A 22,893-nucleotide genomic window follows, 5' to 3' on the forward strand; every position below is an offset into this window, starting at 1 on the left:
CTTTTCACTAGCTAAAAGGGGTATTACAAATATGTCAAGCCATTTGTGTAAGCTTTTCTTAAGGACATAATTGAACATAATTGGAGGGGTCTTAGGAAATGCGACTTGCGACTTGCAAGAAAGTTGTATGCAACATAAATGCTTTCATCCGATTTCATCCGATCAATTTAAATCACAGCTTATAATTTCCATCCGATATGTCATACAATTTTCATTTCTCATCCTTTGTTGGTTATGGTTTTCTTTCAATTATTTCCAATTTAAGCTCCACATATTGAAAAATGTGTTTCGTGTTTTTGATGTGGTTATTTTACTGATTTGTCGGCTGAAAGAACAGTGGGCAGGGATATTTATTGTAGTCGAGAATTTTAATAAAATTTAATTAATATTTTAACTACACATAAATTATTAATATTATTTTTATAATTATTGTTAATATTATTTTTATTAATATTAATGGATGTCTTCATTGACCGAGCCTTTTTTAGAGACATGGTGCCCCTTCTGAGCACTGTTTCTTGCACAAATTCAAGAAATTTTGTCGGTTAGATGATTTCTATTTGTTGCCAGAAATATTGCATCTTAGGTTTGGCTTATCTTATATACAAATATAATATCACTACACACGATAAATCTGGAAGGTAGATAGATATTAAGTTAATTATGATTTAATTAATAAGATTTATATTAAATAAAATTTAATAATAATATTAGTCACAATAAATTTGTCACAATAACATTTATACCTAGAAGCGTATTGAGATCCTCGCCTCAGGTTGCATGCACAAATCAATAAGCCAAATGACATACTGTATGCGCCGCAGGGGCTGTTAAATAGCACAATCACAGTCGCTGATGAACACACACACTGCGTAGGTTTTTGCTGGCAAAACAGCCACACATGCTACATGCAACATCAGCACATGCTGCACCACCACCGAGAGCTTACCAACTGTTTCATTATTTGTGCAATTTGTACTCTGTATTTACCAACTGGAGCAAACACACACATACATTCACACATGAACACACGCAGCCTTCGGTATGATTTCTTACTTGGCATTTCATTTCTTCTCTAATTATATAGAACTCTAACTGCATTTGCATCTGCACACGAATAAAGTTCATGCCAAATTTCCATTTTGTGTGCTTCTGTAATTAATAAAATAATTGGCAAACACCATAAAACTAAGTATTTGTTGAGATACATGTAGTTTACCTGTATCTTGCGTATAATTTGAATTAATAATAATGTGTATTTTGTGCATCGATTTCACATTGCATTTTAACTAAAAGAAAAATGTAAAACAATTAAAATTAGTTTAGTAATGAAATAAAAGAAAAATCTAAAACAATTAAAATTAGTTTAGTAATGAAATAAAACAATAATAAAACATGTCTTTGTTGTCGTAGTGGCTGGTGTCGCTTGCGGGACGCTTTGAAGGACGTCGCTTCAAAGATACTAACCAAGGTTTGCGACTCATGCAATCTTCTCTCATAACTTCCATATAAGATTTAAAAACATTCAAATTTTTGTTGCAGTTTAATTGTTTTCAAATAGTTACTTAATTTTATATTTAATTTTATTTATTTAATCCAAACTTAAAAAAAAATAAATTTTAAATTAAATTTAAAATTAAAATTGAAATAAGCAATTAAATTATGTGAAATTAAAAATAATAAATGAAATAAAAATAACGGACATGGAAAATCCGGGATGTTAAAACGTAATTGGTCCAAAATATCTAACAAGGATTGGGGAAACCCAAGAAATGAGACCAACACATGTTTAACGCTGGTTGCTTAGTAACTAGGAAATTAAATCGGTGAGAAGAGAGAGTGAAAGAAAGAGCTAAAAAAGGTCAAAGAAAATACAAAAAGTAAGTAAGCAAAAAATGTTACCTATGGAGTAGGATGAGTGTTAAACTCACTTGAGAAATATATAGTATTTATATAATAATAGTTAAACATTTGCTTGTCAATTGAATGACATAATAAGCATTGGCAGGCGACTTGAGGGATTTGATTACAAATGTACATTAACTATAATTAAAATATACTCTCTCATTTATTTTACACACAGAAGAAACTACTCAAAGCCAGTTAAAAGCGTTGTAAAATTTAAAATATTTTTAAAATGCTAAGAAAACAAAAATAATTATATATATATGTTCTTAACTCAAATAAGCTTAGCTACAAATTTATGAGACACTTGTCACAATATTCGTATGGAGCTCAACAAGTTTCACACATAGTTAAAAAGCTTCAGCGTTATAATGTGAATATTACGTGTATTAAAAATAAACATGACCGGGCTACTACGGGGAAACGAGTACAAATCCCATGCACATTTTCATAGTTTCGCTCTCTGCCCCACACACACACACACACACTCACGGATACGCGAAAATACAAACATTTGGCGCCTTTTAGCCGCACAATTTTCGCAGACACAAAAGCAGAGGGCGACGTGTTTATGTTTCGGATGCGTTGCAAAATGACATCCTGTCACATTTCCCGTACTCATGTGAGTCTGTCTGCGTGTGTGTGTGTGCTGCCATCTGTCGGCATCCTGCGTAAAATACTACCAGCCATATGTGCATGTGTGTGTGTGTGTGTGTGTGTGGGTGGGTAGGTGGGTGTGAGTGCTTCTTTTTCTTTTTTGAGTGCGTGACTCCCGACGCGACCAAAGCTGCGAAAACTGACAGACTGACTGACTGAGTGACTGATTGAGGGCCGCTTTAAAGCCACGTCACTCCGACAGCCGGCAGCAGCTGCTCGACAATCTGTTCAAAGCATAAAGACACGTTTTATTTAAATTTTACGCACTTACGATAAACGAATAAAAAAATTGGGAGACAACTGTCATCTTCAACAGCCCGAAATTTGTATACGCTTACCCGTCCATTGGATCACATCCAAATTTATTTATTAATTTTAAAAATAGAACCTGTACTTGCTAGTATTATTTTTATTATAGTTTATATTAATAAATATATCAAGACTAAAAAAAAAATACTATTGGAAATACTTAAAAAAAATTTTCTAAATGAAAAATATCCCTGAAGACTAGAAACATTTTCTGATATTTTTTTAATAATTTCTAAAATGATGAATAAAGAATTCTTTACATAATACCCCAGAAATTTTATATATTTTAATTATTTATTTTTCATTAAATTTTAATTTATTTAAATAAACAAATAATAATAAATAAAAATAGTAAATTAATAAATTATAAATTCAAATTGGCTGGACTCTTGTTACTGATCAGGAGTATATAAGTATTTTGTTAGACCGAAGTTGTATCGCCTCAATTTACAAGCTCTACGCCCGAGCTAATGTACCCTCTGCAAGGGTATAACGAGAGGAAAAGTGAAAAGAAAACGGTAGCAGGCGGCTCAAATGAACAAATTCCGTTATTTCACATAAATATATTACACACATGCGCAGCTTTTGACTTTTATGCTCATTTAATACGACAAATATTGAAATTAACATTATTTTTTATGCTTTTGATTCCCTAAGTGGGCACTTTCGACTGTCATAAAAAGTCAAAGGCCAGGTTAAGTCAGTCGCTATTTATGGCCCCCTAATAATTACAATAAAAACGAGATAAAAAATCAGAATTTGTTTCCGGAATGCTTACATATTAAATATGCTCACAAATATTCACATAATTTATATGACTTTAATCTTAATCAGGGTATTAAGTGAACTGTTTCATTGTGCCTTGTGACACATTGACATTTTTGACTATTGATTTCTGTTCAAAAAGAAAACCTTTGATTATATAAATTATAATTATCATATCATCATTGAAGCATCAAATAATTGTTGGCTTCATTAAAAAACTCTGCAAGTGTGCAAAAATAATGTGAAACAATATTTTATTTATTTCAATAAAGTAATATAAATTGAAGCTAGGTCTTCTATCAGATTTGTCTACTGCAAAAGGATTACTTTTACAGCTTAGCATAAAATGTATTAAGGTTGCTCTCTTCCTGTTATCAAAGAGTGTAGCCAAGAGCATCGGCATCAGAGCTAAGAGAGAGCAAAGTATGATTTTTGCCAGGCACAGTTCTCTTAACCCACATCAGAATGAAGCCGCCAATTGAGAATTGAGAGTTGAACCGACAGCATATCAATTAGTTGCATAGTATTTAAATTTGTTGCCCTATTAGGTCATTTATCGCCAATTTGACTAAGTACTTTCATATAAGGGTAGAGAATAAGCCAAACCTCAAAAACCGACAATTGGCTGGCATATCAAATACGCTGCAAGGCAGCACTTTGCATATTAATACAACATATAGCAATGCACACAAGAGGCACGCCCGTTTTGGGCTATTAAGTAAACTGTATTAATTGCAGAGCCTCGTCGAATCAGGGGATTGAATAAATCATTTCTATGCTTTATAACACACAATATTAAAATGCTTGTGGGCTTATTAAATGCAAGTGCTAACAAATTCGAAATATTTCATATTTAAGTTGTGGTTGAGTTATAGAAAATGTGTGAAAATATAATTTTTTGATTTATAGTTGTAAACAAAAAGGATTTATATTTGTTGTTTTAATTCATTTTCAATTAATTTACATCGTTTTGAGAATTTTATATTTATTTATTTACTAGCAAGTGAATGACTCAAATTGCTCTTTTTGCCAATGTTTTTTTAGTTGCTGCTGAGTACAACTTATTGTACATTTTATTATCAGCAAAAGAATTGATTTTTATCAATAAAGGAAAAAACGAAAAATGAAAGCAATTCTTAGTCCTAGTACAATCACTTGTCAAGTTTACTTAACAGTTTTGAGTGTGAATTCACGCGCTTCACGCCATTCGGAAGCGGAAACGGAAAATTCCATTTTATATTATTTGCACTTGACAATCGAAATGTGCAGTTCACATATTGTACTTATATAAGCACTTGTTTCTGCGGTTTATATATCCCCACACAGACACACACACACACACACGTAAAAGTTTTGCTGGTTGTGGTCATGTGTGGTGATAGTATTAAAAGTTGTTAGGGTAAAGGAGTTGCGTGGCAACTGCAAGAAGGGCAACTGGACCAAAGGCGGCTGGCGACACGCACTCACGTTCATAAATGTTGTGCAGCTTCAAGTAGAACTTTATTTAATTGAGTATTTCGGTGTAAAGGCTGTCGTCAAAGCACACACACATATGTGCGATACATATGCATGTATGAATATCCAACCACACACTCACACACACACTCACACACACAAACACAGACAAACACACACTCACACACACAAAAACAGCTTACACACAAAGCAGGCAACTTAAGTTGTATGCGAACTGTTGGAGCTTCAGAAAACTTTGTGAGCCTTTGGCACAGCTGCTATTGCGGTTGCCCATTGTCTGAAGGAATTTACATAGAGTTATGCGAATATGTCACCCAATGACTCTATCTCAAGGTGGTAACTCAAGAATTTAATTTTTGCATTTTCTAAGATTATAAATACACGAAATACCTAAAGTTCATTAAAGTTCATCAAAACTCTGAATAGCGAGTGCATTCTTTAAGCGACACTTTAATTTAAATACAAACAGGTTTAATAATTCCAAAATACAAACTTGGTACCCAAGTGAAGTCCAAAATGGCTTTATGCCAAATTCGATCAACAAAGTGTGGAAGAATATGTTAAACTTTGTTTGAAAAACTTACAAGTATAGTTTATTTAATGTGGACTAAAACCGGATTTAATTTCATTTAATTTAAAGTTAAATTTAAATTATATAAGACTAAAAGTGATAAATTTAAAACAGAAAACAATTAAAGTAAAGGATAAAATTAATTTCGAGATATTATTTACTTATTGCAATGATTGAGAAAACCCAGAAGAAACCCAACCAGACCAAACTTAATATTATTATACATTCGTTTTTTTCGTTTAATGCAAACTACTTTAAGGAAAACCCCTCGAATCTTAAATTTCATCAAATTGAATTAAATTAATTCATAAATTATCTAAAATGTTTGTACATATAAAATCTAAAATACTATTATTATAAAATATAATAAATAAATAATAAAATAAAATATTATAATAATAAAAGTACAATATTTTAATGAAAATGTATTCTCGAATTAAGTTTAATAGCTTTAATGAAACAAAACCTTCCGTTTTTAGATAAATACCATCATAATAATAAGGTGATTTACCCAAATAGGAGGTTTTAAGAATCTATGTCAACAGTACATATTTTTAGACATATTTATCGCTTTATGATTTTATTTAGTGCTTTCGGCTTCCGTTGTCAATTACATTTATTATGCCTAGTAATACTTTTTAAAAATGCATTGGAAATAAATTGGACTGCCCGTTGAGCTTGCAGTGCAAATGCATTTTGATGCCGGCAAATTTTGTAAGTTGCCAAAATGTAATGGACTCGTGAGCAGTAATATCTTGTGGCTATACGCATGAAAGGCAAGTAGTTCCCTTGCCACACCCATAAACAAGGGAAACAATAAATATGAAGCGCAGTACTCAACACACACTCGGCTAATTGGTGCAGGCATAAGATTTTATTATGCGCTACAAGGCATTATCTTGCACCTAACAGTGGTATACTTACAGACATGCACATATGTGTGTGCGTGTGTGCGCACAAAAGTATTATATTATTTTATTTATGCTCATAATGCTGAGCAATGAATAATTAAGCAAATGGGTCAAATGGCGGTCAGCTCGACTGCCAACTAGCCCGAGGATTTGGCTTTAGCACTGGTCAGTACCAAATGGCTGGCACTAAACAGGTCCAAAGAAGTGAGAAGATTACAATCGACCATAGCTGACTTAGAAATACTCTGGTACTAATATAATAACAGCTAATAATAGGTGGAAAGGAACAGAAATTTGTTTGGTAACTTTATCTCTTCAATTGTGAAAAATATAAGCTTTTGGCCTGTTTAAGGGCTCAATTTGCGATTATCGAAATAAGTTGAGTTCATATGCATAGTCAGCCAGCATGACGAACATGGCACAAAACCAATATACTATATTGCCTTCGATATCAGAGTATTTCCTCCACACCAGTTACAAATTACAATTTTTGAACAGTTTGCCAAGTACTAATGCCTCCTTGCAGTTTAACAAATGCAGTTTGGCCAAAATATAACCATTGATGCTTAAAGTTTAGTTTGACTCACTTAAGTGAAAAAGGATTCGCAAAAAATGCTTTAGTGTCGCTGGCTATGCGCTATGCGCCATTGTTTTCGCCAACGACAAAAACGTCCTGCGAAAATAATTAACAACTTTTTGCCTTTTTTTGACAAAATCACTGTAAATTCAAGAAAGGCAAACAAAATTAAAAAAGGTTTTCATGTTTTTTTTTCGCGCCTTTTGTCGCACAACTTGGCAGTCCAAGTTTTTCAGCCCAAACTTTGTTGCCTTTTGATAGAAACTTCAACTTTTTCGTCTGTCGCACTTTGATATTTGAGATCTTTAGCTTCAGCTGTCTGGCAGCTCATGAAAACTTGCCCCCAAAGTCTCTACGCAAAGCACACAACTTAATCGCTTACAGTTTTCCATACCCTGTCTAGCAGATAATCCAACGGCTTTCCTTATAAAGCAAACTTTGGTAATGCCTTACACCAAAATTTGTGAATTTTCATCCATTAATTTATCCCAAACCTTACAAGATTTTATTGAAGACGCATTAACCTTTAAGGTAACCCAAATAAATTAAAAATAAGTGGGACAAAATGTGGAAAGTTCTGTATTTAATCAGGCTTCGTTACAGTTGCAGAAATTTGAGGTCCCTGTTGGGCTTCTCTAGAGACTTGGGAACTTTTAAATACAGATTTCTTCTAAAGAAAGAATCATAACCAATATTCTTCAATATGTGCCAATGGTTTAATCATATAGATTCGTCGTTTCCCTTGTCTCTTAACTATGAAGTGATTTTCTTCTCAATCTAAGAATTATTATAAATTTCTATAAGAAAGTAACCCTCGAAATTATTATTTTATACTTTATTCACAAATATCATAGATACATTTTGAAATTAAGTATGATTTATGCTTTAAAGTAGCACAATATTGATGACTGAAATAACATATATAAATATCAATAATCAATAAAAGAATTAAAATAAAATAAATACATTTTATATTTAGAACTATCACTAAAACATACGTTATCCCAAAAATAAATATTATGACATTGTGAAAAAAGTAATAATAATCAATGAAAAAAATCCACAAAAAAATACTGGTAATAAATATTGTTCTCATAATTAGGGTTCTATAACATTACTAATGATCCTGGAAAATTTCAATCGTAAGTAGACTGCTGGAATATATATTATTAAGTGATTGCTATGATCTGATTATCGGCAACCAAATTTGTATACTTTTATTAATTTTGCACCTTAAGGTGAATCGTCTTTTTTTGTCATTGTTATTATTAACTTCTCAGATCTGCAATTCGTTTAGGATTCCGATCTGAACATTTCGCTTGACGCAGATATGAATGATTAATATAATTATAATTTCACAAAACTAATATACGCTTTGTCAGGGTATAAAAACAGATTAATAGTCATATACATGTCGGTCTCAAATAATATTAAATAATTCAAGAATGCTCGCGGAACTCTCTGTGCGCTCTCAATGCCTACTCATCGTTTAATAACAGTGTCCACATTGCGTTTCTTTCTTCCCTCATCTCTCTGGTTTTATTCCCATTCCAACATACATTTTCCAGCGATATGAATTTGTTGGAGTAATTTTCACGCTTTTGTTTTAAAATTGCAAAAGAAATATTGACTTTTACAAATTTAGGAAGCCATTGGAGGATGATTTTATTAACCTACCTCTCAAGTTTGGTGACTTTGTGTTTAAAATTGTGGGAGATATGCGGATTTATCAATTTACATTTTCCGCGGCAACCTGTAATAAACCTAACAAATTTTACGGCTCAAAAATGGCGGAAGATATAGCCATTCCCATTTGTATACCTTCGGTATTAGAGTCTAAAAGCAGGAAGTTGACTCTGGGTATGCAATAGATGACGTTAAAAGTTTACTGTTAATTAAAATTTCTTTCTTACTCTTACCTGACCAAATACATAAGGCATAACAAGTTTATCGATAGTTATCGATATCATAGTTAAGCACATAGTTGCATGTTATGTGACAACTGTTACAGTCTTAGTACTACGTCACCAGAGAAACCGATGTCAAAGAGGTCTTGGACAATCCCCCAATGATTGAATAAACATTAGAAACTGTCTTTATTACTTTGCACCACAAATTCTCAATCTAGTTGAGATCTGGAGACCTTGACTCCGTTGGTCTTGAACGATTCATTGTGGAAAATTCGCCGTGTTTAATGGCGAATTACGAGTATCCCTTAATTAGCACTCTCAACAACAACTTCCCTACTCATTTTTTATCCAGCATAGAAGTCATGTATTTGAAACTTTGACCAAAGCTGTAGCCAGAAATTCTTTCCTTTTTTTTTACTTGAAACCAATGCAAAGTTTTTGGCTTCAGTTCTTTAAATAATATAAATGTGTATATACTTATATAATATGCCAGCTGCATAATATTTATCACGAATATCTTGGGCAGCTGCTGCTGCTGCTGCTGCTGCTGCTTTTGTTGCTGCCGACTAGCGAATAAATCAATATCGCATTAACTGCTTAGTTGGACAAAAACTTTTTTCCTAAATATCCCAAAGCACATAAATAACGAAAAATGTCAAAAAGTTTTTGTCCACAATTTCTTTAGCAAATTAAACTGCCTTCTCAGTCAACTGCAAATGTTGAGGCCATTTCGAATTTGGACATAACAAAATATTTCTAACAATTTGTTGCTTCTGAGCTTAGACTTTGTCTTACCCTAATTGAAAAACGAATTAACAGTTTTAATAAGTGATATGGATGGGAAAGCAAAGTCGAAAATTATGAGTCCCAACTAAATATGCTTTCAAAATTAATCTCCTGTCCATTTAACTTCTTGAAGTTTTAAATATAAGCATTTATTTAAAACGTATGCCAATTATATCTGAGTTATTTATTCTATATTGAAGTTATTTCATTCAAATTAAAAATCAATATTTTACGATTGTTTTTAGTATTTAATAGTCTCTCTCTCTCTCTCTCTCTCTCTATCTAGATTTATTGAAATCAATTTCATTGTTTTATATTAATATCTTTTGACAGAACGAATGAAACTCAAACAGACAAGCATTTTCAGTCCACATATTCAGTACATAATTGCTGAACTCAATTTTTAGCCTTAATATGCTGTTGGACATAGTTGCAAGGATTACAATTTCCGTTATCTCTGTGGATGACACTCCCAATTAATTTTGTATAAATGAAAACGCACAGATTTTTCCGATTGCTTGTAATTAATTGCGAATCAAAACTTTGTCGTTCGTTTCGTAGCGGGGACAATAAGATATCCTGGGCCCATCTCTTAAATGCATTCGTAGTTAGCTAAATAAATAAATAAATATTACATACCTTAATTATGATTATTTATCTCCCTTAGATAAATGTAGAAAAAATCGGCCAATTCGAGAGCTATCTTTACGAGAGAATTCATATTAAATTTGGTACATCAACCTCTCGATTGATATTTTTTTTGTATCGATTTTATGGAATCGGTGATCAATTATATTATTTTAAATACAATTTTCTGGCACTAATAATATCTGTCTTTCGATTAGACTCTTTATACTGAATATGGATTTAACCTTATCTGATTGTAGACGCTTCTTTTTGTTTGTTACATAAAAAAAAAAACATTTTCAAAACTGTTTATTCATTCACTTCCTTCATTTTCAAATCTGCATTATACGTTTTTTTTTTTAAACATATCTTTAGAGTTTAGGGTATAAACAATGAAGCGCCAGAGCCAAGTTCTTTGACTTTAACTTGATTAATGAATTGCATTGAGCTCTGTATGCGAATTCACTTTGAAGAGCAGAAAGAAAAAAGTTTTAATTAGAAAACCAGTTGATTAATTCGCTCAAAGTGCATCAGATATGTGTTGCCAAAGAAACTTTAACTTGGAATGTTAATTACGTTATCTGCAGCACTTATGCTATTAAGAATAGTTAAAGGGACGGCTTAATATGTAGGTATGTATAACATACAAAATTAATTGCAATTTAAGGCGATCAATCCTTAAGTTTAAATTAAATTGTACTTATTTTGATTTTGTCGAATTCTCATTTCAAATTGAAAGGTGAATTACTATGAATTTTCAAGCAAATGATATTAATACATCCAGAGAATGTTGATAAAGACAATTTGTAAATACTAATAATGAAGGTAAAATGTAAAGAATTCAAAAAATTGCACAATTATATAGCATTTGTTGCTCTTAGATACGCACTTTAGCATAGAGCATTATTAGCCACACCCATAGCAATCAAAGCTCTCTCACTCTCTCTCTCTCTCTCTCTCTCTCTCTCTCACTCTCTCTCTCTCTCTCTCTCTCTCTCTCTCTCTCTCTCCCTCTCTCTCTCTCTCTGTCTCTTGCTCTCTAAAAAGCTCTTTCTGATCTGACGTCAGCTGCTGTCAAATTTAGTCGTATCGCTCTCGCTCATCGACATTGTTTACGTTTTTGTTGTCGTTTGCACAAATGCAAATCCCAATTAATAAACATTATAAAGTTGGAAACATAATTCGTGTTATTATTATAACGTTGCGGAAGCAATTTGTATTATTATTAAATGTAAGAAAAGCTGGCCAAAAGCTAGAGGTGCAAAGAGCACTTATGAGCTTTTCACATCCGTTTGCCGCGGCACATATTTAACCCAAAACTTGTTCTTGGGCACCATCTGAAAGCCCAATATGTCGCCCATCATATCCTTTGAAGTTTTCTCAGCCGGTGTCAGTTGGAACTTGGTTAGCAGATGATAGACTAAAGACTTGACCTCCATCAGAGCCATTCGGTTGCCTGCAAAGAATTAGTTTTGATAAGAAACCGTTTCAAAATACATTATTTGCCATTGTTACCAATGCAACTACGTGGTCCAATGCCAAAAGGCAAATAAGATGAAGGTTTTATATCATTTTTGTTTTCGTCTGAAAACCGTTCCGGTATAAACTTTTCCGGCTCTGCAAAATGCTCTGGATCGTAATGTAAAGCTAAAATGGGTATAAATATTTGATCGTTCTTTTTTAGGGAGACCACAATTTCATCATTTTCATCACGCAAATCGATATCTGCATTACAGGCACGATCCGTTCTTGTTACCGGCGGCCATTTGCGCAATGATTCAGATACAACCATATCCAGATACTTCATGTGCATCAGAGTATCATAATCCAATGGTTTTCCATTTAGTCGCTCTTCTGCCGATAGAATCTCTTCATACAGCTGCGCTTGCACCTCCGGATTCATGCACAATTCATAGGTGAGAAAGCATAGGCAGGTGGAGACCGTATCAAAGCCTGCAAAGAAGAAAAGCAGACACTGCGCCAAGAAATCATCGTCCGTGAACTTTTTACCGGACTCCGCCTCGTTTGTCTTGCGTTGGGCCTCCATAAGCAATTGGATCATATCAGGCCGTATAATCTTATGCTCCACACGATAATTAACCGCATTAGAGACCAAGTTCCTAAAGAAGTCAATGTTCTTTTCATCCAACAAGGTGACGCGTAGAATCTAAACAAAAAAATCAAGATAATTTAAAAAATATATACTTTTCTCTTTTTTAACGTTTTTTTTACTGTACCTTCATAAGCCATGGTAGAAATGTAAAAAGGAGACTCTTTACAATCGCCTTGAAATTAATATTTGTCATGATCTGACCAATTTTATAGAATCTGTTGTCTTTCTCTTCGAACGAGTTGATTTTGATGCCAAAGGCGGCTGACGCAATCACATCGTTTGTAAAGCGCGTACAATATTCCTTCATTTCGAGATCAATTGAATTGCCACCTTCCTGTTTCAGCTGCTTTTCAATGTATTCCACGCTCACTTCACAGCAGGCATTGATCAGCTCGTACATGGATCGCATTTTGATACCAGTGAAGGTGGGCGATAAAATATTGCGCATCGCTCTCCACTCGCGATTCTTCAGCTGCACCAGACTCTTCGAAAAGATCGTCTCAAACTTATCAGATGCATGGTGATTCATAAAATGATCAAATTCCTTAACGCCAATATTCCTGATTAGCTCCAAATCACGCACAACAAAAACGGGATCGCGTAGGAAATACATTCCATAAACTTTAGCTTTCGGAAATTGTACATGCTCCTCAAGCTGCCTACGCAAATGGGAAACAGAACCCATTAATTCACCAAAGCGTACATTTCCCAGCAGAGGTCTTGGCTTCTCATGGGGCACACCACGCTCCTCAAATTTGTGATAGGTGGATGTCGACCATTTGTAGAGTAGTCCCAACAAGATGACCACAAGTGTTACCACAATCAATAACATTTCGTTTATTGTAAAAGCGATTCTAGATTGAATACTATATATGCGTTCTATATATATCCACAAATACTGTGTTGCTCACCAGCGCGGTCAAGCGCTCGATTATTACTGAACTACCGCAATAACAATAACACAGCTATATATAATATTGCTCTCTATGAATATTTATTTGTTATTGCTCCCTCTTTATCCCTCTCTCACGCTCTCGCTCTCCTCTGCCTTACTATCTAACATGCACTAATAGTCGCTCTTTCGTTAGAACTCTCTTTGAGGTAACCTTGAAATAAAATTAAACGCTACCAAAATAAATATTCCAACCGGTATAATTGTAGTTTCAACAGATCAGCATACTCTTAAATCGCCTGGTTGCCGGTTCGCTCTCTAATTATCTGTTTTTGCATTTCACACTTTATTTCATTTAACATAATACTACATTTTTCTTCGAAAAAAAAAGTAAGAGAAGGAAATTTAAGATTTATCGGCGGTAAATCAATAATTCGTACTCAAGCGGTGAATAACAACATTATATTATAGCTAGGCTATAAAGATGTGGGCGGACACACAAAATGAACTCTACTGGAAATTATTGTGTCCACAATGTGTTATCTGTGCATTTCGTGAATGCTTTATTGTCATATATAATATAGATATCATATCATTTTGAAAAGAACGATATAATATCGAACGAACAGTTGAAATTTGCAAGGCATGATAGTATATTTCCAAATCGGAAAATTGTGTCTTTCTCTTCTTGAGACTACAATTTCCAGAGCGTATTTTATATTACTTATATTCTTATTAAATAAATTAAGATTTCACACATACAATTAAATTATAAATTCATTTAATTTAGCTTGAAAAAAACACGATTTTTGAGTAACTGCTCACTGGGGCCTCTAAATCAGACAACAATTAAACCCCCACATAAAAGTAGAGGGGTCAAACTTAATTACAATTTTGTTAATTTTAGAATAGATTTTTTTCTACAAAAAAATTAATTAGCATTTCTACTTTTTTTATTTATTGTTTATATATTTATTGTCTATTATTTAGATACATATTTCTGAAAAATACCCCTATTAAAATACTTTTTTTCATATTTTAAAATTTTTTTAAAAACCAAAACATTTTTCTAATTTTTAAGGAAGTTTTTAATTTAAGCTTTCATTTTTTCATTTACTACTTAATGGTCTTTGATTTTATATACGAACATAGTAATGTTACCACTCAGACATTGATAATCATTAACAAGTCAAACTGATTTGAATTCATATCATTTGTATATGTAACTCTAATTGAACTTTCGTACTTGAGTTTATCGACACTCGACGGTAATCTTATCTATTTTTTTTATAGATAATGCAATTTATTGTCATATGGAACATTATAATTACAGGCATTACTTGAACTTATAACACTAAGCACCTTCTCTGGTCACAAACCTGATCCAAAACTTCTCTTTGGGCTGCATATGGAAACCGTTTAAGCTTTGCATCATATTCTTAACCGTTTTCTTTGCTGGTACTAACTTGAATTTGCTCACTAAATGGTAGATAATGGATTTTACCTCCATCAGTGCCATTCTGTTGCCTGAAAATAAATTATAATTAATCAAATGCTTGCAATTGTGCTGACAAGTTTGCTTACCAATACAACCACGTGGTCCTAGACCAAAAGGCAAATACGTAAAGGGTTTTATATTCCCTTTATTTTCATCTGAGAAGCGTTCTGGGCTAAAAAGTTCGGGATCCGTAAAATAATGCGGATCACGATGTAATGCAATAATGGGAATATTTATAATGTCACCCTTTTTGAACTTCACAATCAGTTCGTTGTTCTCATCAAACATATCAATATCCTTGCCACATTCTCGATCCAGGCTAAAAGCTGGCGGCCACAGGCGCAATGACTCCGATATGACCGAATCCATGTACTTCATTTTGGCCAACATATTATAGTTGAGGGGCTTACCCTGCAGCTCTTCCTCCACTGACGAAATTTCGTCGTACAACTTTGATTGCACCTCTTGATTCATGCAGAGCTCATAGGTGAGAAAACATAGGCAAGTCGAGATTACATCAAATCCCACCATGAAGAACAACAAACACTGCGCCAATAGATCCTCATCGTTAAACTCAGCCTGTTCTTCCCCCGATTTCGGTGGAATTTCATTCTGACGATGCTGCTGAAACTGACGCTTCGCCTCCATCAGCAAGTGTATCATATCGGGTCGAATTATTTTGTGTTCCGCGCGATATTTCATGGCATCAAATACCAAATTAATAAAGTAGTTGACTTTTCTCGAGTCAAACACTTTGACGCGTAAGCACTGTAAATAAGTTAAAAATTAATATAGCCATAAATCTGCACACTCAAAAAAACGCCTGGAAATTTAGAAAATCGCAATTATTTTGACGCCAATAGCAATTTCACTTAATTACAAAATAATATTTCTAAAACTAAGGATGTTTTTTAATTCAATGATAAGTTTTTAAATTCCATGTTTCTTGTATTGTTTAAGATTTCATAAGCTCAAAAATTTGTATTTGAAAATACAATTTGATGACTTGGCGTTTCAACTCACGAATTTTTCTTAAGATTTTAAAAAATGTTTCTAAAAACAAGAAAACATTTCAGGGCGATTTGAGTTGTTAAGCGAATTTCTAAATATAGCAGGGCGAATTATATAATTATAATTATATATATATATATGAAAATATGTACCTTCATAACGTTAGGTATTATGCCATATAGAAAGACTTTGAACATGGCCAGTCTAGAAATATGCAGTACCGACTGGCCAAGTGTGTAGAACTGATTCTTTTGATGCGCAAATGAATTAACCTTTAGGCCAAATGCAGATGATGCAATCACATCGTTGGCAAAGCGACCAAAATAATCCTTCATTTCCAGTTCAATTTCGTTTGTGTTCGCACCCCGCAGTTCACACTCAATATAACGAACACCCTCCACGCTGCACTCATTAATCAGCTCGAACATGGCCTTAAGTTTGCTGCCCGTGAAGCATGGTGTCAGAGTGTTGCGCATTTTCCTCCATTTATCGTCCTTGAGGGCTGTGAGGCCTTTCGCGAAAATTGAGTCGATGTAGTCGATGGCCATCAGAGAGCGATGATTGGTGAAATTATCGAAATGCTGTATGCCCACCCGCTTAATCAGCTCAACATCGTGCAGCACAAAGAACGGCTCCCTCATATTGTAGAACCCATGGATCTTGTGATGCCTAAACACGCAATACTCATCGATTAACATTTTCAGCAACGGAGTTCGTCCCAGCAAAACCCCAATTTTAACATTTCCAATAAATGGTCTTGGTGGCTCATGCACAATTCCGCGCTCCTTAAATATCTTATATGGACACATAGAAAGTTTGTAGAGCAGCACAACTACAACTAGCAAAACTGTTAAAACAATTAGAGCCATAATGAACTGGAGTTATCAAAGTTACGACTAAAACTAAAACTTCAATTGAACTAAACTGAATATGCATGTCCTAATTGATGGTGATTTCGGTATATCTGAAATATCTAATCTAATTACTTATTACCATTTGTTATCTTTTAGAAAAATATAAACATATTGATAGTGTGCCACGAAATATAATTAAGAATGTAATTTGCATATATTTAGTCCATATTGTCCATATTGTTGCAATTATTGTGTCAAAAGCTAGATAACATTATGAAAGATATTCAATAATACTGCACTAATGAACTGATTAAGCTTTAAATAAACAAACGTTAATTTATAGTCTATAATTACATTAGCACATTACGCTTACAATTATCAATGCAACCAAATATCCATTCATAATCAAATTCTAAAAAAGCTAGTCTGATAATCGCATTTGAATAGAATCAAAATTAAATGCGATGAAAAAATTATAAATAATGAAAATAAAATAAAATAAATAAAGAAAAGCTAAATTGAAATACCGTATACGTAAATTGGTTCAGTTAAGGCTGTAATAAATGCAAATAATTTGCTAAATGCTCGCATACAAATATCAATACATATATTCCTCAATGTAGCTGTCCATTCAGTTTGGGTAATCGATAAAGCGCACAAGTGAAATGCAAATAAATGTAATCCAAAATTGCACAGCTTTCACTGCTCCCATAGGTAATCAAAAATAATGCCAAATCATGTGCGGCAATTTTGGCAATTGCAAAAAATATAATCATATAAGAATGCTCGACTACGATATACCCTGAAACCAGCTGTTAAATTTATTGTTCTAGCTTTCATACAAAATTTCCCTTTAATGAAGTTTTGCACACTCAAATGCGTTTTGGTGGCTTTTATTGCTATCGGGAATCGATATAAATCGATATTCCCGAAACGCTGGCAGTTATCGATAAGTGCTGATATGAAATAAAGTTGATCTGTAATGGGTATTCTCTCTCTCTCTCTCTTGACGGACATAGCTATATCAATCATGATCGATGATAGGGACAAAGGTGCTTCCTTCTGCCTGGCCATACACTTGCACAAAACCATTAAACTCTGAACACCCATTGTTTTAATGATTCAGAGTATAAAATGGGAATTATTGCATCAGAAATTCTGCTTGGGAGCCGTTGCAAGGTGCAACATGAGTCAAGCAAATAATATAATATCAATTACAGGAGGCCCTATAAAAGTGCACTGTCTGTGCTATGAGGACAATAGTTGAGTATTTGGCGGTGCTTTGAAATATGCTCGAGGATATACAATTAGTTTATATGAACGTGAAGATATTGCGCTTCTGGGCGCTACTCTACGATAAAAATGTGATGCGCTACGTTTGCTTCACGTTGACCACGATCCACGTCCTCACCCAGCTGCTTTACATACTCACCACCAACGAGGGCCTCATTGGCATCATACGCAACTCATATATGCTGGTGCTCTGGATAAATACGTTGCTGCGTGCATGTTTGCTATTGTACGATCAGCAGAGTTATGTGCAGCTGATAAACGATCTCAGATGTTACTATTATGAGCTGAGGCGACTGCATGATCCCTATATATCACAGCTGTTGTCAAGGGTAAATCGACAGGGTCAGATTATGGCACGCGGCAATCTGTTCTTTGGCCTGCTCACCTGCATTGGCTTTGGTCTGTATCCACTCAGCTCCAATGAGCGAGGTAAGCTCTGACTCACTTTGAAATATACCTTTAAGAATACGAAGAACGGAGTTTATCGCCTTTAGTTCGCAGCTCAAAATATTATTTTCGAAATCAAAAAATCAAAAAAGAAATTTTACGTTTTAAAATGTATTGAAAACGTACAAGTCTTAAACAGATTTTATCAATAGATAAATTCAGAAAACAATTATTTAACTTTTTAAATTTGTAACAAATTGTTTGTTTTATTGATATTTATATATATATATATATATATACATATATATATATATTATATATTTATTTAATAACTTTTATATATTGTAACGTACAAACCTTAAGCGAACTGCAATTAAAGTTAGATTTTTTAATTTTTTAAGTTACTTCTTATTTTAAATAAATATTTATCTTAGATAGAAATGATTTCCTAAAAATAGGGGTTTGTAATTATACTTTTTAGAAATATTTTCTAGTATTAATATATGTATTTCTGAAAATATAGAAAAAACGCCTTTCTGGTTTTAAGAACAATTTTGTTTAATAGTTAGAAACTATATTTGAAGACCTACAACAGATTTGTAGTTTTCAGGGCGCTTTTCTTAATTTCAGAGCAATTTAGTTTTTATTAAAGCTTAAGTGTTCTCGTTGCTGGGATGTTAAAATATAGAAATAAAAAATAGTTTGAAATTATTTTACACAACTTGGAGTTTTCAATGAGTTACGAAGCTGATTTTATAGACTCTCTTTGTGTGGCAAAAATAGTTACTAAATTTAATGATAGAATAAGATATGTAGATTCCTTATAACTTAGGCAAAAGCTGTAACACTTTGGTATCAGCCTTTGTTTTTTAAAGAGTGTTTTATCGATTTGATATTACTTTTATCTACTAAATAAAGCAATCTGAATTTTGGCGGCAATTGTAATTATGAGGGAGCAAATATCTTTACTATTTTCGGAATTTCATTAAGTTTTTTTTATACATAATTATGGGTTTATTAATGCGAAACACCTTTCTAACTTTAAGAATTTTTTTCGTTTATTTAGAAAATATTAAAAAAAAACCTTTTTAGTTTTCAGAGCTATTTTCATTTTAGTCCGAGTTTCGAAATTTAAGCGCAATTTCTTTCTAAGTGTAGTGTAAAATGTTTTTGTAAATGCAATTTCTTTGGGGCTCCCGCAGTGTTGCCATTTGGCAGCAAACTCCCGGGAATAAATGAGTATGCGACGCCCTACTATCAAGTGTGGTTCTGCTTTCACATGCTCATCACTCCGATGGGCTGCTGCATGTACATTCCGTATACCAGTCTGTGTGTGGCCTTCATCATGTTTGGCATTGTGATGTGCAAGGCGCTGCAGCATCGATTGCGTTCCCTGGGCAGCAGGCTGCTAACAAAGACGCAGCTCTCCAAGGAAATAAACGAATGCATTATCTATCATCAGCGGATCATTGAGTAAGCTAAAAAATGGGTGCAATTTTTTTCTTTTGCTTTTTCGGTGTGCTACTAATCCAACTTCATTCAGTTATATACAGAACATCAATAATCTAACTACTTACATATTTCTCATCGAGTTTTTGGCCTTTGGAGCGCTGCTCTGTGCGCTGCTCTTTATGCTCATGTTTGTAAGTGTTGCTCAACGGGTTCTCAATGGCCGTTGGTGAATGAGTTATCTCATGTGATTTCTCTATAGGTGGACTCAACGGCGCATGTTGTCATTGTGAGTGCGTATATCAACATGATACTCGCACAAATCTTGGCACTCTATTGGTTCGCCAATGAGCTAAGGGAGCAGGTGAGCATTGCTTCTGGAGCCTTAGGATTTAGCTAAGTAATAGTTCACCTTACATTTGCAGAACCTGGCCATTGCTGTCGCGGCATACGACACGGAATGGTTCACCTTCGAAATTGCAGTACGCAAAAAATTGTTATTTATGATATTACGTGCACAGCGGCCAGCATCGGTGATTGATGACGAATTGACTATTAAATATTTCTTTGATTTTATTATTTTCATATTACATTCAGATACTCTTGGGCAACATTCGACCGATTACATTGGAACTATTTCAGAACTTACTCAATACGACTTACACAGTTTTTACCGTCCTCAAACGTATTTATGGTTGATGCCTCCAATTTGAATGAGCAATTTTGTTTATGTAATTTGTAATTGTTACTATTCTTATATTTGTTTATACGCTTTATTTCCGTATATTTGCATTTCGGTTTATATTTTTGCATTTTCGTAAATGAAAACATCAATTTTCAATTTCATTCGCAATTATGAGATCACTTTTAAATCTGGTCCATCGGCAGATATAGAGATAAACCATTTAATTATTTATAAATTTAGATTACTGACTTGAAGCAACTATTAATTCGCAATTAAATTTTATATTTGCGTTTTTCTTATACAAATCGAAAGGCAATTGGTAACTTCTTCATTCTATAAATCTTTAATTGCGCATATAGTTTTACATAAAATGTAATTAGAGAAATTTCATTTAATTTTTTAAACCAAAAACAGGAATTGGAAGCGGAATATTAACCACCTGTTGGCACATCTATTTGATTTAAAAAACCACCGAGATATATGATATATTTATTTTTTCTTAAATTATTTTTCCTCCAATGACATAAAAGTATTTCACAGTCATTTATGCCCGACTGGAACGTACTCAGTTTATATTTTTTCTTCATGTATATTTTAAGCGTTTATTTTGAGTTGGCAATGGAACAAAATATTTGCCCTGTTTAATATTTAAGCGACATTTTTAATATAGGTTGTCCCTATGGCATTTCGAAAGTATACTTAACGAAATATGCATTTGCTTTAACACCTTTAGCTATATGCTATCAAATTTACAAAAAGCTGAAACACCGCCTAAGAACCTTAATATTTGCATTAATTATTCACAATAATTGCTAACCAGAAACAAATATGTTAGCCATTGTCCGCACATAATAAATATGAATAATAAATATTTAAATGTTAATAGTTGACAAGCTTTAAACAAATGTTGCGAATGGTTTTTAATAAAAACAAATGAAATATTACACACACAAAAATGATTTATTTTATTATAAAAAAGTGTGATTCATTAATTTGAAAAATTGTTTAATAATTGCAGAGAATTTTTCATTCATTAATAAATTATTCTTGTAGTTTTTATAGTAATACTTGCCCATTTGGTTGGGATGGGAATTATTTGCGGTTGTCGGACATTTCAAGCTGCGTTCGCATTTTTTGCTCCAACCTCTTTTTCCATCTCCGGGATTGGGTGTGACATAAAAAAACGCATAAAACTGTTGAAAGTGTGGCGAGAGAACGATAAAAATATTGTTTGCTGAAGTTGTCAACGCCAAACGCGATGCTGAACTGCCGGCAAACTTTGCACCGCTGACTTTGAGTGGCATGACTTAGCGCCACCTGCACAGGAGGGTGGCTCTAGGTGCCAACAAGACGAACACAAAATGTTGGCAGTTGTTGCAGTACGAGCAACAACCAAATGCATTTAAATTTACACAAATTTATGATCAAATCAAACTAAACTGAAATCTGATTAAAGAAAAACTTAAATTAAAAACGTAAAAAGTAAAATAATTTTAATTCCCTGAAGCCATAAAAAATGTGTAAAAAGGTAATGTGGAATGGGGTTTTTTGCAAAAGTATGTAACAGGCAGAAGGAAGCATCTCTGACCCTTGTAAGTATATGCGAGTATATTATTAATTAGGATCAACGTATATATTTCCGGTTTTATCGAATATCAAGATTTTTTTTTTGGAATTTGGTCCTCTCCATAAAAAAGAAAACAAATATAATTATCATAACCATAGAGGTATTTCTTCGTTGTTCGCAATTCCTATATTTTTCTTGATACCCAAATAATTAAATTCTTTGGACTTCAGACTACTTAATTCTCAGAACGTAGTCTTTCCTTTAAAGGCTTTATCTGTATATCTATTCCAGTCACATCTGGTATACAATCGTTCAAATCAATTTCTGGTCAAACGATTGCAAGTAAATTTATAAAATTAAATTGAATTTTGGTAAATAAATACCTCTATATTTCATCTGTCACTTTTCCTGAAACAATTATCATACGAAAATGATTTCTTTTGTGTAATTAAATTGTAGCAGAGTGTGTGGCACGTAAGTCGATCCCTCACCTTCAAATTCATCTTTCGACCGATTGTTCCTATGCCAGCTATATTATGGTCCGATTATGTTGACTTTTGCCTGGTGACCTTAGTCATGATCGCATCTTGATTATTAATATAAGAATTTACTTCTTAATTAAAATAAAAACTGGCTTTTGTTACAATCCA

The 22,893-nt window shown here is 33.3% G+C and overlaps 3 protein-coding genes across 3 annotated transcripts; 1 reads left to right on the plus strand and 2 right to left on the minus strand.

The window, feature by feature from the left end:
- Positions 1 to 11,660: 11,660 nt before the first annotated feature.
- LOC6560888 (probable cytochrome P450 9h1) lies at positions 11,661 to 13,546 on the minus strand. Its single transcript, XM_001987119.2, has 3 exons — positions 12,732 to 13,546; positions 12,010 to 12,661; positions 11,661 to 11,950 (listed from the first exon to the last, which is right to left on the minus strand). The coding sequence occupies exons 1-3, from the start codon at positions 13,437 to 13,439 to the stop codon at positions 11,766 to 11,768; spliced, it is 1,545 nt and encodes a 514-aa protein (XP_001987155.1). The 5' UTR covers positions 13,440 to 13,546; the 3' UTR covers positions 11,661 to 11,765.
- Positions 13,547 to 14,818: 1,272 nt separating this feature from the next.
- On the minus strand, positions 14,819 to 16,877 carry LOC6560889 (probable cytochrome P450 9h1). Its single transcript, XM_001987120.3, has 3 exons — positions 16,161 to 16,877; positions 15,084 to 15,765; positions 14,819 to 15,026 (listed from the first exon to the last, which is right to left on the minus strand). Exons 1-3 carry the CDS (start codon positions 16,875 to 16,877, stop codon positions 14,854 to 14,856), a joined length of 1,572 nt encoding a protein of 523 aa, XP_001987156.3. The 3' UTR covers positions 14,819 to 14,853.
- Positions 16,878 to 18,151: 1,274 nt separating this feature from the next.
- On the plus strand, positions 18,152 to 20,704 carry LOC6560890 (odorant receptor 49b). Its single transcript, XM_001987121.2, has 6 exons — positions 18,152 to 18,584; positions 19,745 to 20,015; positions 20,086 to 20,185; positions 20,254 to 20,355; positions 20,417 to 20,524; positions 20,589 to 20,704. Exons 1-6 carry the CDS (start codon positions 18,152 to 18,154, stop codon positions 20,688 to 20,690), a joined length of 1,116 nt encoding a protein of 371 aa, XP_001987157.1. The 3' UTR covers positions 20,691 to 20,704.
- The last annotated feature ends 2,189 nt before the right edge of the window (positions 20,705 to 22,893 follow it).

This window comes from Drosophila grimshawi, unplaced genomic scaffold (assembly GCF_018153295.1).
Source record: "Drosophila grimshawi isolate 15287-2541.00 unplaced genomic scaffold, ASM1815329v1 contig_1369, whole genome shotgun sequence".
Classification (NCBI taxonomy): Eukaryota; Metazoa; Arthropoda; class Insecta; order Diptera; family Drosophilidae; genus Drosophila; species Drosophila grimshawi.

Excerpts from the sequence above, each read along its gene's own strand:
- LOC6560888 (XM_001987119.2), bottom strand. The coding sequence starts at position 13,439 with ATGTTATTGATTGTGGTAACACTTGTGGTCATCTTGTTGGGACTACTC. Across the intron at positions 12,662-12,731 it reads TTCTACCATGGCTTATGAAG|ATTCTACGCGTCACCTTGTT; the intron begins GTACAGTAAAAA and ends TTTTTTGTTTAG. Across the intron at positions 11,951-12,009 it reads TGGACCACGTAGTTGCATTG|GCAACCGAATGGCTCTGATG; the intron begins GTAACAATGGCA and ends AATTCTTTGCAG.
- LOC6560889 (XM_001987120.3), bottom strand. The coding sequence starts at position 16,877 with ATGGCTCTAATTGTTTTAACAGTTTTGCTAGTTGTAGTTGTGCTGCTC. Across the intron at positions 15,766-16,160 it reads TAATACCTAACGTTATGAAG|TGCTTACGCGTCAAAGTGTT; the intron begins GTACATATTTTC and ends ACTTATTTACAG. Across the intron at positions 15,027-15,083 it reads AGGACCACGTGGTTGTATTG|GCAACAGAATGGCACTGATG; the intron begins GTAAGCAAACTT and ends ATTTATTTTCAG.
- LOC6560890 (XM_001987121.2), top strand. The coding sequence starts at position 18,152 with ATGCTCGAGGATATACAATTAGTTTATATGAACGTGAAGATATTGCGC. Across the intron at positions 20,186-20,253 it reads TGCTCTTTATGCTCATGTTT|GTGGACTCAACGGCGCATGT; the intron begins GTAAGTGTTGCT and ends ATTTCTCTATAG. Across the intron at positions 20,356-20,416 it reads CCAATGAGCTAAGGGAGCAG|AACCTGGCCATTGCTGTCGC; the intron begins GTGAGCATTGCT and ends TTACATTTGCAG.